The following is a 15140-nucleotide window of genomic DNA, read 5'->3' on the forward strand; positions in this document are numbered from 1 at the left end:
CTCATAGACTTCTATTTGCTGGCAGTGGAGTCGCCCCCTGCTGGCCATTAAAAGATTGCAGGTTTAAGGCACTTCAGCAACTGCTTCATTTTTCAGACCAAGAGGTTATATCCACCTTTTTAATAGTCTTTGGGTAACAAGAACTGGTAGACACTGACAGGAGGTCGCATTTGTGCAAACAGGGTTAAAGTACTTACTGTCCTCCAAAGTCGACGTAGAGCCATCTCTGTAACAGTTCATAGGTCACCAGGGTTACGCCAAACTGCGGTGAAGATCTGAAGACACGAGCTAATGGGAGACAGTTTGAAAATTACGATGTGGGATTTAATATTCTTGCGGTGACTTGTAGACAATTAGAGCCACAACAGCGAGCCTCATTTCCCAGTCATGATACCACTTATAGGACTGTCGAGTGTGTGTGTGTGTGTGTGTGCATATTTACCTCCCGCGCCCTTCCAAAACGCCCTGAAGCCTTCCTCCTTCAGAATCTTCCTGAAGCAGTCGATGACTCCGTTGTATGTCGTCTGGCCTGCTCGGGCCGCCACCTGGAGCCTGGTCTTGATGACATCAGCAGGGGTCACCAGCGAAGCCGCCGGTACACCTTAGGAGACGTTCCACAACAGACATAATGAAGCGCTTTCACTATGCACAGATGGGTGTCATCCCTGCTGCAGCATCATGCAGGGCTTGAAATGGGTATCGCTGTATAGTGCGATATGACAAAAGTGCTGTATATATATACAGCCGGGGTATTGTGAGATTCAACAGATGGAAAAAAGCATGAACGGCAGGAAATCAAGATGCATTTCTTACATTTTACAACTCCCAAAGGAACAAGGTGGGCGAGATTTAGCCAAGATGGAAAATCAGTACGTGCCAGAATTATTTCTTTATGGGTGGTTGAACAAACGAGATTACCTTGGCTTCAAATACAGGCAATGATCTGCAAACTCTTTCCCTTGTAAATGCATTTACTAGACAAGCGAGAGAGTGAATAGCCAATTATAACTAAGCACAATCTATTAATAACTAACCTAATAAAGATATGGAGCAGCTCAGGGAAAATGATGAAGGAATCTCACCTTATAATATTTATCAGTAGATGGCGTGTATGTGATGGGAACTTTAAAATGTTTGAATCTTTTTCAAATATTTAAAATAAATACCCACAATTTCTTCTTTGCACCATTGCAACGACTTAATGTACTTATGTAATTGAATTTATAATTGATTGTATTTTTTCATGTTAAAACTTGACCTGAAAAGTAATTTAAGCTGTCCGCTAAATGTAGTGGAGTAAAAAAGTACAATATTTGTCTCTTAAATGTAGTGGAGTAGAAGTATAACGTTACATACGTGGAACTACTCAAGTAAAGTACCTCAAAATTGAACTTAAGTACAGTACTTGAGTAAATGTACTTAGTAACATTCCACCACTTCATATCTCTGTATGTATTTTTAACAAATCTATTCTACAACATATATCTGTAAGAGCAAAAATCCTGAAAAACTCAGGTAAGATTTGTAAGATTTCAGAGATGGATAGTTTCTGTAATGCTGCGCGTGATTTATTGCAGCAATTATGCAAATGTGCTGTATATATAACCTAGATGTTGTTTTCTTTTTGAAAAATCTAAAAGAAGCGTTCAGAACGCATTCCTTGGAGCAGAAAATGTGACACATCCCTCACTTGATCCTGGACGTCCACACAGACGCTGAGCTCTCCAGATGTTTGTTACCTGCAATGGCTCCAGCAGTGAGCAGCTGTAGCGCTCCCAGGCTTCCGTCCTCATCTGCCAGTTGCGCCTTGGTGTGGGCATAAACAGGAAAGTAGATGGCGGAGAAGGGGATGTCACGCAGGAAGCATGCTTTGGCTCCCTAACAGAAAAAAAGAAGATGAATTTAAATACATGGTGACCCCAGTTAGTCACCGGCAGAGGCAGTGGTTGAGGAGGTTTGTCTTGGGGATTAAGTGGTCTGGGAGCCGTCTTATTCAACCTGCAGCAGGGGGCTTTAGTGTTGATGATGGAGCCAAAGAGCCCCCAGGCAGAGCTGCAGCACTGGGCCTCCAGAGAGAAATCCATCACACACACACAGACACACGCACACACACACTACAGCTAGGCACCTCAGTGTGCTCGCTTCTTCTGCCAAGAGGAAGTCAGCTTTTTTTCCATTTTTTTTAACAAGCCACACACTGTCTGCTCCTCATTAAAATATGGAGTATGAACACATGACTCGAGCCGTAAGTAAACCCACAAGGATCTGGAAAAGAAGCAGTAGCAAAGCATAATCCCTCACTAATTTGCTGTTGCTTGTTGGCCACAGCTCGCTTTCTGCATGTTCAACACTGTTTTGGAAAATTGCAAACAGTCAGCAAAAAGGGCCGTTTGATCTTCAAATCAGCAATCTGACCTCCGTTCTGTTTATGTACGCACACAAATGTTTGTTCAAATACAGTAGTATTTCATCTGTGCATCATTACAGGAAAAAACCAAATCAAGTCACATTTTAATATACAATTGCAGTGCAGAAGTAGCAGTACAGGACTGTATTTTACTTTTATCCCTCTTTGCTCTATTATCTCACTACATCAGGGGAAAATATTGCACTTTTTTTGTATTTGAGCTACAGTGATTTTTTTTTTTTGCTGATTAACATATTCTTAAAGATACTGGAATACAAAGTACTAAACAACACAGTTAAGTAACTCAACATCAAGGGTGTCTACAGTGAATTAAAATGAATTACCTAACATTTAAACATAAACTTAAGAGATGTCTTAAAGCACATCAAATGTGCAATAGTGAGTAATGTACCTACTACTTTCTTTCCTTTTTTCTTTTACACGTAACGTTTTCTGTTTGCACGTACCTGCTAATTTTGTAATGCATGTATTGTATTGTATTGTCTTGTACTGTAGTGCTTGCTGCAGCATTGTATTGGTAGCAGTAAAATACTCATTCATAATAAGCCAGCAAGATGAAAATGAGCTCATTAGCTAACTTTGGATTATTTATATTGAGGTGGAAATATTGATTAAATGTTGATTTTTTTTTTATTGTCCCCGGTAAACTAATAAATGAATGAATCATAATCAAACGAATCTGCAACAATTTTAACAGATTATTTATTGTAGTTTGTTTTTTCTCACTCAATTCCATCTCAATCATGAGGATTTACTGTTGTTCCTCGTCTTATGAAAAAAAAAAAGTAGATTTAGTCTCTTTTTGGACATTTTTGATGGTTTTAATCTGAAATGTGAAAATGTCTTCCACCAAACTTCTTCCATTGTAACTATAAACACTGCAGTGAACAATAAATAAACTCCCCTTGTGTTTTCAGTACCTTTCACTGCCCTTGTATGACATGAAGCCGCAGACGTCACGGAGCTGTGGAGGTGCTGACCTACCTTGTAGAGGCCAAGGAAGCCCAGGTCTCTCACAACGTTCAGGGCTTTGACCCTGGGGCCTGTGGTGATCTCTCCAGCCACCTGCAGACGGATCTTAACGATCTCCAGAGGATTGGTGAAAATCACCTGGGAAGCTCCGGCCTGCAGGACGGACAAAGAAGCAGCTGATGAGCGGTTTGATATGCACATGTCGGTCTGAGGTTAAACATCTGAGGGGTGAACTTTGGGTGAAGTCGTAATGATGTGTAAGCATTTTGAGATTTCAAATTATCTCAGTAAACTTCAGCACAAAAGACACTTTTTTCCCTCTTTGTCTTATTCATTTAGAAGGAGAGTGGCCTTGACAGGAGGAGGAAAAAGCAGGCATTGATAGAGGAACAACTGGGGTCAGAGCAGAGCAGGCGCAGGGTGAGGAGAAGCCCCGGCTCATGGTCGGGAAGCTCTGACCCTGGCACCAGCCCTCTGCCCCCTCGCCTCCCCTGAGGCACCTCCTGTGGCAGGGTGAGCGGCCCAGCCTGGCCTCGCCCCGCACACTTCCCCAATTCACCCCCCGTTCCCAGGGGAGATCGCTGAATCACCCGGACGGCTCGGGGTCCGGGCGAGCAATGCCCTAAAGGCACGGCACCCTCTGACTCAGGAACATTTATCACCCTCCCCAAATCTAATCAGGCCTCAGGATGGCTGCTGGTGACATTCGGGGCAGGGGTCTTATCTGTAAACATCCGAGCAAAGGTCTAAAAAAAGCTCTGGCACATTTAGTCATTTTCAAAGTGGAGGGGGGAATATCCGCCTCTCTGAAGATTGATGCACTCGTAACGTCTCTTTTATCTTCAGTTCTCTCCTCTGAGGGGAGCGATAGTTAAACAAGCTGTCAGACTTTTAACTTTTGTGAAACAACGAGCAGTTAATGCTTGGTGATATGGCCAAAATCTTATATCCCGATATAGATAAGTGAATATCTCTAAGACGATATACAGTTGTAGGAGCCAATATTATGTTAAAGAAAGATGAGATTTTTATTGTAGATTACAGCGTGTTTTATATTGGTTTTGGTTGTGTTATGACATTATTGCCTTTCATTGCATAGTTTTCAAATTTACCACAGCACCTGAGGTAGGTGCTTTTCCTTCAATTTCTTGTTCATTTTAATGCCTGGTCCAACTAAAGGTACATCTGTTTGGACAAATATAACAACAAAAATAGCTCATAAGAGTTTAATTTAAGAGCTGATATCTAGACATTTTCCATGGTTTTCTTGATAATAACCAAAATCATTATCAAGAAAACCATGGAAAATTACTAGATTTCAGCTCTCTAATTAAACTATTATGAGCAATTTTTGTTGTTATCATTATATTTGTCCAAACAAATGTACCTTTAGTTGTATCAGGCATTAAAGACAATAAAGTGAAGAAAACAAGGTTGGTCTAATACTTTTTTATATAATAATGTTAATATATCATGATTTTGCATGTTTTCTGCTAATTCAATAGTCTGGAAAACACATGGAAAAGCCTGTTTTTCTACACTTTAACTGTGATTCACTCCCTCGTGTGGTGTTTAAATAATGTAAAAACAGCCATAATGCAGTTCAGCTTATATTTTTTCCACTATTGCTGATATAAATGATGTAGAAAAATATATATAATTGTCATGTTTATATTATTTTGACAGTATAAATGATCATATCAAGGATAAGGATGGCGTCCAATCCATCTAAATGAATATAAATCTAGACAGGAAGTATCCTGAGCAGTTAATATTCTGTATTGGAAACATCCTGCTTGTCCTGTGTGGGGAGCTGCACTGTGACCACGCCTCAGGTATGGACCGCGTTGTCAAACTCAATCACAATGAGCTAGAGCCAGCTTCATCCAGGACCCTCCGGGGCCTCTTCCTACAATTACACCCTGACAGGGGTCGCGACCCCGCAGACCCCGCTCCTCGGTGAGCAACCTGCAGGCTCAGAGGCCTGTTTCACTTCACCACAGCCGCTGGAGAGGCAAAGTGAAGGAATTACATCTTAAGTCTGGTGTTGTAACTCAAAACATGTTATTATATTGCTAAAGATCACAGAAAAAACACGTCCTACTCAGAGGATTCAGGGATGGAAGTTTTGTATTCAGGTGGGATGCCAAACAGATTATTTGACATAAGAAACTGAATAATTATATTCCTTCACACAAATTAAATTAATGATTTGTTACTGTTAACTCTCCACCGAACAAAGATCAGATCACTACAGTCTGCTCCTTCAGACTGAATATTAGATGTGACCTCTGCATCATCCTGCATGTAAAGTGTGCTACTGACTGACACCACTGACCCGCCATTATTTTTTATTATCAGTAGTATTATTTACTTATTCATTTCTTTATTTTCCTTTTTTCCCCATTTATTTGTTTTATTTGCCTTGTCCTTCTTGGCGATAAAGCCAAGACTTTGTGCTTCATCCTCTTTTTGTAATGTTTTATATAATCATTATTATAAATCTACCAAACCTCATTAATATAGCACCTTGCAGACAAATAAATAATAATAACAAAAGAATAATGTCAATAAAATAAAATAAATCCCAAAGGTCAACAGCAAAATGTTAATGATAAAATGTAAAAAAAAAAAAGTTAAATAAATAACAAAGATGATAATAGATAAATATAAATAATAAAACCACAAAGTTATAACACACTACATAAAAGCCACAGCAATAGATAGGTTTGTTTGATTAATTTGTGTTTTCATGATTCTGTTTTTGACGGCATACTGATTGTGACAACCGTCAATATTCTGGGTAAAACTCAATAAATAAACGTGGGAAAATGTGATCTCTGATGGATTTAAATCTCATAATAAATAAATGAGAAGCATGAATAAAACACTAAACTTTTCAAATAAATATATAACATAAATAAGTAGTTCAGTTCACCACCTGACTGGTATGTAAGTTATGATTCTACTCCACTACAAAACATAAGGAAATATTGTACTTTTTACTTCACTACACTTATCCGACAGTTTTAGTTTCTAGTTTCATTAAAAAAAATTTAAAAAACATATGTCGATCAACAACAACAAATATTGTCATAAACCTCCCCACAGTTTATGAAAATAAATACTTTTTAGTTACTCAAAATGCTGCTCATAAATGAATGCATCAGGAGATTTTTCTACATAATGAGTACATTTACTTTTGATACTATAAGTACATTTTGCTCATAATAAGTCAAATTCTCAATGCAGGACATGAACTCGTAATGGAGTAATTTTATATAGCAACATTAAAAATAAAGGATCTGGTTACTTCATCCACACTTGGATACTGTCGTTTTTCCTGCTAACAAATAGCTATAAAACTAAAAGCTTAAGCTATAAACATCCAACATGCAGTGTCTAAAATGCTTCCATGTAGTTATAAATAAAATATTTATTAAGCTAAGTTGGTTATACATTAAAATTTACTATTAAAAATGTAGGATTTAATTTAATATAATGGTAGAAGACAGAAAATAATTGTAATAACTTTTATACTGTACATGTTGGATATCTTTTAGGCGTCCCTTTACTCGGTTTTGAGTTCATCTACAGACTGAATTTAGAAAAGATCACTAAAGTAATGCTTACACATCCACCAGCGAGAATCTCTGCAGGCAGCGGGATGGCATTATCTTGTGTGGTGAACTTGTCTCTGACAAAATCATTCACCTGAAGAAAAAAAAGAGGGAAAAGGAAAAAGGCAGATGAGATACAATCCCAATCTTGATAGCAGGGCATTAATGTTAACTTGTGGTTGCAGTCACATCTTGATTGCGAAGACTGCGTTTCTTCTGCATGTTTTTCATTCACAGTGAATCATTCATAGCAACTTTTTGAACACTCTGAGCTACACAGTGGAATGACTTGCCGTGAGTTTGATAGCTTTCTCCGGGGCGACGCCGATGAGCTGCGGGAGCAGACCTGCAAAATATTATTCATAGATACCATTAGAATACCTGACAGAGTGAGAGACAAAGCCTGGCTCCAAATGAATGCACATTTTTTATCTTTGCTGAATGAATACATCTACTGACAGCTAGAACAATGTAAGCTGCAGGGTTCTTGTGTGCGTAAAACAAACCCATAAATATTTACAGATGTGGCTGATACATCTGATGCACCACAACACAAAGGTCCCATTGAAAGTGAACAAAAGTCCAAAAATATGACACTGCTGCTGCGTATGGGATCAGCATTGTTGAGGCCTGAACCCACTGTTGGTGGGGAACAGAGAGAGCTGTGTGGTCACGGACAAGATCGGCGGGGGCGGAGGGGTGGGCTGGGTGCTACGGTGGCGATAACCGCCATACTGTTTCACCGTCTGTCCTTCATCAAGCCAGATAAACTTCTGAAGGAGCTGCTGAGTGACTGCTGCTGGTATGCCGCCAGAAAACAGCCGAGCGTGTCTGTCTCTGAGTCAATCACCCTCTTATCATGTGCAAGAGAGGAGGAAGGAAGGCAGATCAGAGCAACAAAGAGCTGCAGTGGTGGAGGTAGCAGTAGATGGCAGTCTTGACTTCCTTCATATGAGCAGCCTGAGGGTAGAAGTGTTGTATATCACAAGCCTTCAGCACCATTATCACACACCCGGGCAGAGGCAGATCAGACACTGCCACGACATGAATTCTGCTGGTCATTTTCCTCGGGGAGCTCTCCCAGGTATCGAGATAATGAAAACGCGACCCCTGGGTGTTGCTGTATTCACCGCTGAACAGGGAGGGCAAAGGTTTCTGGTATCAATTAGCAAACCATGCTGCAGATATTAGCACACTGACAAATCCTATTGCTATCCCCCATCAGATGGTTTGTTTTGCACGAGAGAGCCACATGTTGGCCCGCGCACACATTTCCTCTTTACGCACCGTAAAACCTGCAAAGGATTACCTCGGTAGAATCCGAAGAAGCCCTCGTAACGGAGCACTTTCTTTGCACAGTCGAAGCTGTTCTTGTACATCAGTTCTCCTACAAAGGAGCCTGTGGAGCGTTGGTTCTGCATGCGCGTCTTCACCAGGTCGATGGGGTACACAGCCGTGGCACCGGTCGCTGCAGAACACACACATTGGTCACTGGTTGACATCTTAGAATCAATCTTTTGGTAGCATTTCTAAGTAGGGTAGTAGATACTTAGTTTAATATGATATAAAACACAGAACATTAGGAGATCTCCTTATTCGAGAGGCTAAAGACAGCATTTTATGAGATAAATCAATTCTGTCAATCAACTCATTGACTAATCGACAAATCGTTGCAGCTCTATTTCTGAGCATCTTAACAAATTATGTCAATAGAAATGTATTATATTGTATGATTTTCTAAAATACATAAAACTGTGAAGATTAGAGCTGCAACTTTCCGCCATCATTTTTTTTGGTCTATTAAATGTCAGAAAGGAGTTCATTAATATGAGTTATTATAATATATATAATTATATTGCTCATTATAACTTCACACAACTCAAGGTGACATCTTTAAATACCTTCACAATGAATATCATATAAGAAAAAGAAAAGCCACTAATCTTATTACGTTTCAGGAGCTGTAATAGCTGAATTTTTGACCTATTTGCTTAAATAATGTAAATGCAACTACTAAAGACATCATGGCTTAAAAATGGGGAAAATTATAATTTACATGAAATGTGATGCCAACAAGTAACTGAAGTTATTGAATGACTGAGAAAGAGAAAGTTCTAATAAACAGTTCGTAGTTATTCCAAGGGAAAGTTATGCACTGAATTTTATATCTATCCTATGAACAGTTTAGTCAGTTTATATAGCAGATCCCAGACACAATATAACGTTACACAAATAGTTTTTTGTTGTATTGTTTGATGTAGTGTTGTATGGATGCTCATGATGTTCTGTCTGGAGCTGAAAACGCAATAAAAATTAAAGCCATAAAAACATAGAAGTGTGTTTGTGTGTAAACGTTAAACAAACTGTAATTAGGTTAAGTTAGTAGGAAGTCTGGTAACTGTCTGAAAACTGTTTTTGGAGGCAAAGCTGCAGCAGGTTGCACTAAATCCTGCTCTCAGCTTGACTTGCCTTGTCTTGTCTGACTTCAAAGGCTGCTTTAATAATGACTCCTCTCTCTAACATGCAAACAGCTCAGTCAGCTAAGACGCCGGGTGAGAAAAAACAGCTTATTTTCTGCAGTTTCACCATCATCCTCATGATATATATCTCTTTTTGACCCTGCCTCAATTGGCACCTGGTGAATGAGGATTGATAAGTCTTTGTGTGTTTTATAGAGAGCACACACACACACACACACACAGGGTCAGAGTGTGTTCCTGACTGAGGGGCAGTTATGTCAGACGTCGCTTGTATCAGTTCCTTCCAGTGTAATTAGACGGAGATTCCAGAGAGTGCGGTTCCGGAAGATTTGTGTCATTCCAAAGCTCCGACTCCAACGACAGCCTGGAGCCACTGGTGGCACGGCAGCACAATGCCGGAGCCTCATATCACAACCCCTCTCCCATGCAGCACAATGGCCGGCCCCGGGGCCTCAGCTCGCCAGTCTGGCCGGCTAAGGTTACCCCTCGGGCGGGCTGGGGGCTCCGCCGCAGACATGTCACTCACCTCCAGCGATTGAGCCCAGAGCAAACCTGTAGGCAGACTCTGCAGCCTGGAGCCAGATGGGCCGAGACGATTCGGGAGCGTGCTGTATAGGAGAAAAAGACACCAGTGGTCAAATGAATCTGGAGAAAGACGAGGAGGGGGGGATCAGAACTCTAAGTATGAATCGGCTGGCTATTAAACTTTACTGAACCAGATACATTGTGGAAAGAGAAATGCTACTCAACAACGGAGGAGTCCGATGGAATGTGGACAAGTCATATAATTCATCATCAGCCTGTATTAAATGTCACAGACGGACCAGCTCTAAATGACTGTGTGAACCTGTAGCTGACTTTTCCACACATGGCTACATGTGGGAGGCTACGAGCTAAAAAAGGTCTTCTTTTATTTGTACAACAAAGTCTAATTTCTCTCTTATCTATGTGATCTGTGTATTGGTGTTTGATGTTGAAAGCGGAGCCCCTTTTGTTTTCACTGCGGTGCAGGGGAACAGATTAGCCCCACAAGCCTTTTCCATGTACAGATAAGCATCTACATGAATATTACACAGTTCGAGTGAGATTCTGTTAAAGTATGTGTGTGTGTGTGTGTGTGTGTGTGTGTGTGTGTGTGCGTGTGTGCAGGTTGTGAGGCCGTGAGTAACTTCTCCCAGACTTCAGATGAGAAACGAGCAGGGCAGATCAGCCTTTTTCCTCTTCCCAGATGCTTCCACCGAGGGTTGCATGCTAACAAGATCGAGGTCTTGATCAAAGGGTTTAAACAATTAGCCTACTTCCACTAAAGGGCAGGCCTGAGAATTGCAGCATCCCCCCCGAAGGAATCAAATTCCAGACCTCTGAGTGTGAGTCCCAGGAGCATGAGTGGCCTGAAAGCTCTGACCACAGTCTGATATAGAGCCGTGTTATCCGGTGGAGGCAGGAACTATTTTGTTCTCCCACATCCACCTTGACTCCCACTCCCCTTCTGCCATTAGCAGACTTTTCTAAAGGCTCCTAAAACTCCTCAAGCCCCACACTGATAAAAGCCTCTTATTAGCTTCTCAGATGTGTGATTGCAGCTCATGTGTATGTGCAGCTATACTGAATAAAAGTGGGAGAGCCTTTCATAGAGAGGTGCGACGCAACAATCCATTCCTCTTCTATAACTATAATTGGTGTACTTTTATCTGGGAGTTAAAGTAATGCACTTCACAAGGGAAGAAAAACATGGGCACTCTGCTAATTCAGCGGCTGAACATTCTCCCTTTTTAGCTCCTTTCTGAGAAGGAAGCAGAGGGAGAAGAGGGAGAGGCTTTGATAAAAGGCAGGAGGATGTGAGGTGTATTAGAGGAGTCAATCAGGCTACCTGTCTCTGGGCATCTGCTAGGTGGTATGGCATGGCTCCTTCCTCCAACGGGGCTATCCTTTCGATGTCTGCGTGGTTCAGCCGCCTTAACACACAACAGCAGGGGAGGGAGGGAGTTAGGCCAGGAAAAAGCCGAGAGCCCTGCGAGCAGCAGCCAGTGATGTAAGATTTTCCACAGACCTTTTACTGGCATATAACTTGAAGTTACTGCAACTTTAATTTAAGCTTATATAAACAACAGACAAACAAAGCTGGATGAGTGCCCGCGGCCCAGCGAGTAAAGGAAAGTGTTCTGTTACTCAACGTTTGAGACACAAATATTCCCCAGCGGCCCGATGCATCATAAAGTCTGTATCCATGTTTTATGTTTGTCTTGTAAATCAGCCAGTGGAGCCACTGTTGTTAAACTGAATGAGCAATAACTTGATCTTTACAGCCAATAAACAGACCTGCAACATATTTATTCCATTCATGGTGGAATAAAAAACAACAACATGGTTTTGTATAAATGTTTTGAATAGTCTTCGTGGATTTGAACCTACCAGGGCGATTGCATGACTTTCTAAGCATTTGTTTTTGTCTTTGTTTATTGCTTTTTAAACTCTGACCAAACCGCATGATATACTTCTTTTACGCACAAACTAGCTAGAAGCTGGAGGTCTGATCTATATTCACCAATTTGCACCCACAACTGATTTTTTTAAAATTTAATTCAGTGGAAGTGTTCTCTCTGGTCTGTTTTTGAAACTGGTCAAACTGTTAAAAACGGCTTAAAATGTAATTATTCCTATATAGTATATTTAGTCTTTTGGCACATGTGACTATTGATTTTTATATTTTTATATTTTAGGAAAAAACTGTAAAGTGCCATGTGCTCAAAGACTCAATACAATATAGGAAATATATCTCAGAAAGAAAGGATTACAATCAAGTAATTGATATCTATGAACTCATAGCTGAAGAGCAAACATTTATGCACACATAAAAATAATATGGAAAACATTTAATAAACACCATGTTAACTATTTTCCTCATTAAAAAACATGATGACTGTTAAAAATTAACTGACTTTTTATGTGATCTTAAAATGTCATTATGAAAATTTTCCTTATGATACTAAACGTAATTTCTAAACTATATAATAAGGCCTACTTATGCCCTGTTGTGCTAGTTTAATTGAAAATCTACGTATGCCTGTTTAAATATAAATAATTTACTGTTTTAAAAGTTACTTTCAAATGCTTTATGGTCTAAATTGGGAATTCTCAGGTGGGGTCCAGAGCCTGCAAAGTTTCCAGATGAAATACAAATGATGATTATATGAATGTAAAGTTTGTTATAGCCTGCAAATATTTAATGATTAGACTTTTATAAATCATTACAAATTATTTCCTTTCCACTCATCATATTCAAGTCAAAGGCTAAGCCTATAATTGTTCTTTTTTATGCCTTTTTTAAAATTATCTTTATATTTTAACGTGTATATTTCTTATTATATATTAATTCATCAAAGTTTTATTTTGCCTTATTCTTGATATCTGGATGTGTATGCTCTGAAATGCACTTTAAATTAGAAGTGTAAAAGAAAATAGGCTATGTTAAATTATTACAAGAAACATAGATGAGTTGGTTATTTTATTTTCTCTCTCTCTCTCTCTCTCTCTCTCTCTCTTTCTCTCTCTCTCTCTCTCTCTATATATATATATATATATATATATATATATATTCTACATTTTGTAAAGGGGGCTTTGCTGAAAAAAGATTGAGAACATCTGGTTTAAATAAATAATAAGTAAATGAGATGCTGTGTGAGCCCCACATCAGCACCAGGTCATATGTAAATAAAGCTTTGTTACTGTAAATTAATCATGTTCAGTGTTTTCACAGATCAATAGACAGCAGAGGGTAAAAACAGAGTGATTGAGACTCTTACCCAGAGTGTGAGTGGAGACCAACGAGCTGGTACAGGATGTCAATCTCCATCGGAGTGATTTGACCAAACTTATTTGCAGAATGGACAAACTCCTCTACAAAGCAACGAAGAGAAGATACAATTAAATTATGCAAACAGGACTTCAGGGAAGGTAAAGGGTTAGCCACGTCAGGTATTTTCTACAGCAGGTAAATAGTATTTGCAAACAGTGTTTCTTGTTTTAGTGTTACTAGAGCTGTGTCAAGTGTTGAAAATGTGCTTGATCGGAACAGGCCGATGGTTTATACAGGTGCGTCTCAATAAATTAGAATATTATAGAAAAGTTTATTTATGTCAGTAATTCATTTCAAAAAGTGGAAATAACACATAATATAGATCCATTACACACAAAATGAAACATTTCATGTCTTCATTTATTTAATTTCTTCTAATTATAATGATTATGGCTTACATTTAATGAAGACCTAAAATTCAGTGTCTCCAAAAAATTATAATATTACAAAAGACCAATTTTAAAAAGTATGTTTAATATGGAAATGTTGCCTCTGAAAAGTATGTCCATTAATATGACTCAATACTTGGTTGGGGCTGTTGGACTTGAACTGCTGGAAATGGACTTTTCCATCATATTCTAATTTATTGAGATGCACCTTTAGCTTTCTGGAGAACTGCTCATGAGAACTTCACACTTGACACCTGCTTCCTTTTGGTCCTGAGTAATACAACTGCTTCCCAACTAAAAAGAGCCCCAGCTAAGTACATTACACCAAATTCCCCCCGATGTGACACAAATCCCTGAGTCCACAGCAGAAAAGTGTGAAGAGTGAAGTCGATCAGATGCAGATAGACAGAGAGTTTTCCTTGCTTTATTATTTTTAATACCTGCAGCTAAACGGGATATTTAAGGAGATTACAGAGTGATATTTAAAGTCATTAACTCAATACTGTATGTGCCCAGAGAACACTAACATGCATTCTCTCAGCAGCCCCCTGCGTCGCGCTTTTATATGTGCTTTTTATTCAGTTCTTTACTGTAGCCTGCTGAGAAGCTCCATTACAATCAGGTGGTCTTTCTCAAATGAAACCTAATGGTAAATGTTGAAGGAGGTAGAATAGTTAGTTTTACACTTCCCCCATTAAGACCTTCCTGTCAGGGTCAAGGACTGCAACCTTTGGTTACAAGCCCGCTTCTCTGATCTTAAGTACTGCAGAATGACATATTTTTCTGCAGCTGACAGATGACATGTGAGTGTTTGCTTTGCAATCGAGTTGATATGTTTGGTAACACAAATAAAAATAATTGTTTGCAAATACCACTTGCCTCTTTTCTATTAGGAGGAAAACCATAGGGAGGAAGTAGAATAGTCTATGGTTTGTTTGGGAAACACAGTTAGGAGGATATGTGACTGACAGCAACACTATCAGTTACACAGGTTTACATGTGGGAGATGATCGACTGCCAGTTTAAAAAGGTTCATTTACCTGAGTAATTTAGTGCTACAGTAAATGCTCCCTGTGAGTTTTCTCACACCACTCTGTCAAGAAAGTTAAGACATCATCGCACAGCTACATTTCATATCACTTCATGAAACATGACCAATATCAGTGATCTAGGGAGCGTCTCAGGTGTACCTTTGGTAACAAGTGTGTCTCTGTGAGTGCCGGAGAGAGTGCTGTAAATCTTGCGGACCAGCTCCATGTTGTTGAGGAGAGCGTTGAAGGCATTGAAGTAGGAGAAGCTCACCATGTGGGAGGTGCTGCCTCCTGCAGCCTGGAGAAAGACCCAAAGTCTGTCATTGCTTCTTTATGGGAAGGCTTCAGGTTGGTCTTATTATTC

At 39.6% G+C, this 15140-nt stretch overlaps 1 protein-coding gene across 5 annotated transcripts in view; it reads right to left on the minus strand.

The window, feature by feature from the left end:
- The window catches only part of LOC131978709 (electrogenic aspartate/glutamate antiporter SLC25A12, mitochondrial-like), a 29376-nt gene that overhangs the window by 2535 nt on the left and 11701 nt on the right, over positions 1-15140 (minus strand). For all 5 annotated transcript variants that reach the window (XM_059342423.1, XM_059342421.1, XM_059342424.1 and 2 more), the window contains exons 7-17: positions 14936-15074; positions 13304-13397; positions 11371-11455; positions 10027-10108; positions 8330-8488; positions 7314-7366; positions 7034-7114; positions 3413-3553; positions 1740-1878; positions 443-601; positions 198-288 (exon numbers count right to left, since the gene is read on the minus strand). In XM_059342423.1, the coding sequence (XP_059198406.1) occupies positions 198-288; positions 443-601; positions 1740-1878; positions 3413-3553; positions 7034-7114; positions 7314-7366; positions 8330-8488; positions 10027-10108; positions 11371-11455; positions 13304-13397; positions 14936-15074 (1223 nt within the window). The remainder of the gene's footprint in view (positions 1-197; positions 289-442; positions 602-1739; positions 1879-3412; positions 3554-7033; positions 7115-7313; positions 7367-8329; positions 8489-10026; positions 10109-11370; positions 11456-13303; positions 13398-14935; positions 15075-15140) is intronic.

Source organism: Centropristis striata, chromosome 10, assembly GCF_030273125.1.
Source record: "Centropristis striata isolate RG_2023a ecotype Rhode Island chromosome 10, C.striata_1.0, whole genome shotgun sequence".
Taxonomy (NCBI): domain Eukaryota; kingdom Metazoa; phylum Chordata; class Actinopteri; order Perciformes; family Serranidae; genus Centropristis; species Centropristis striata.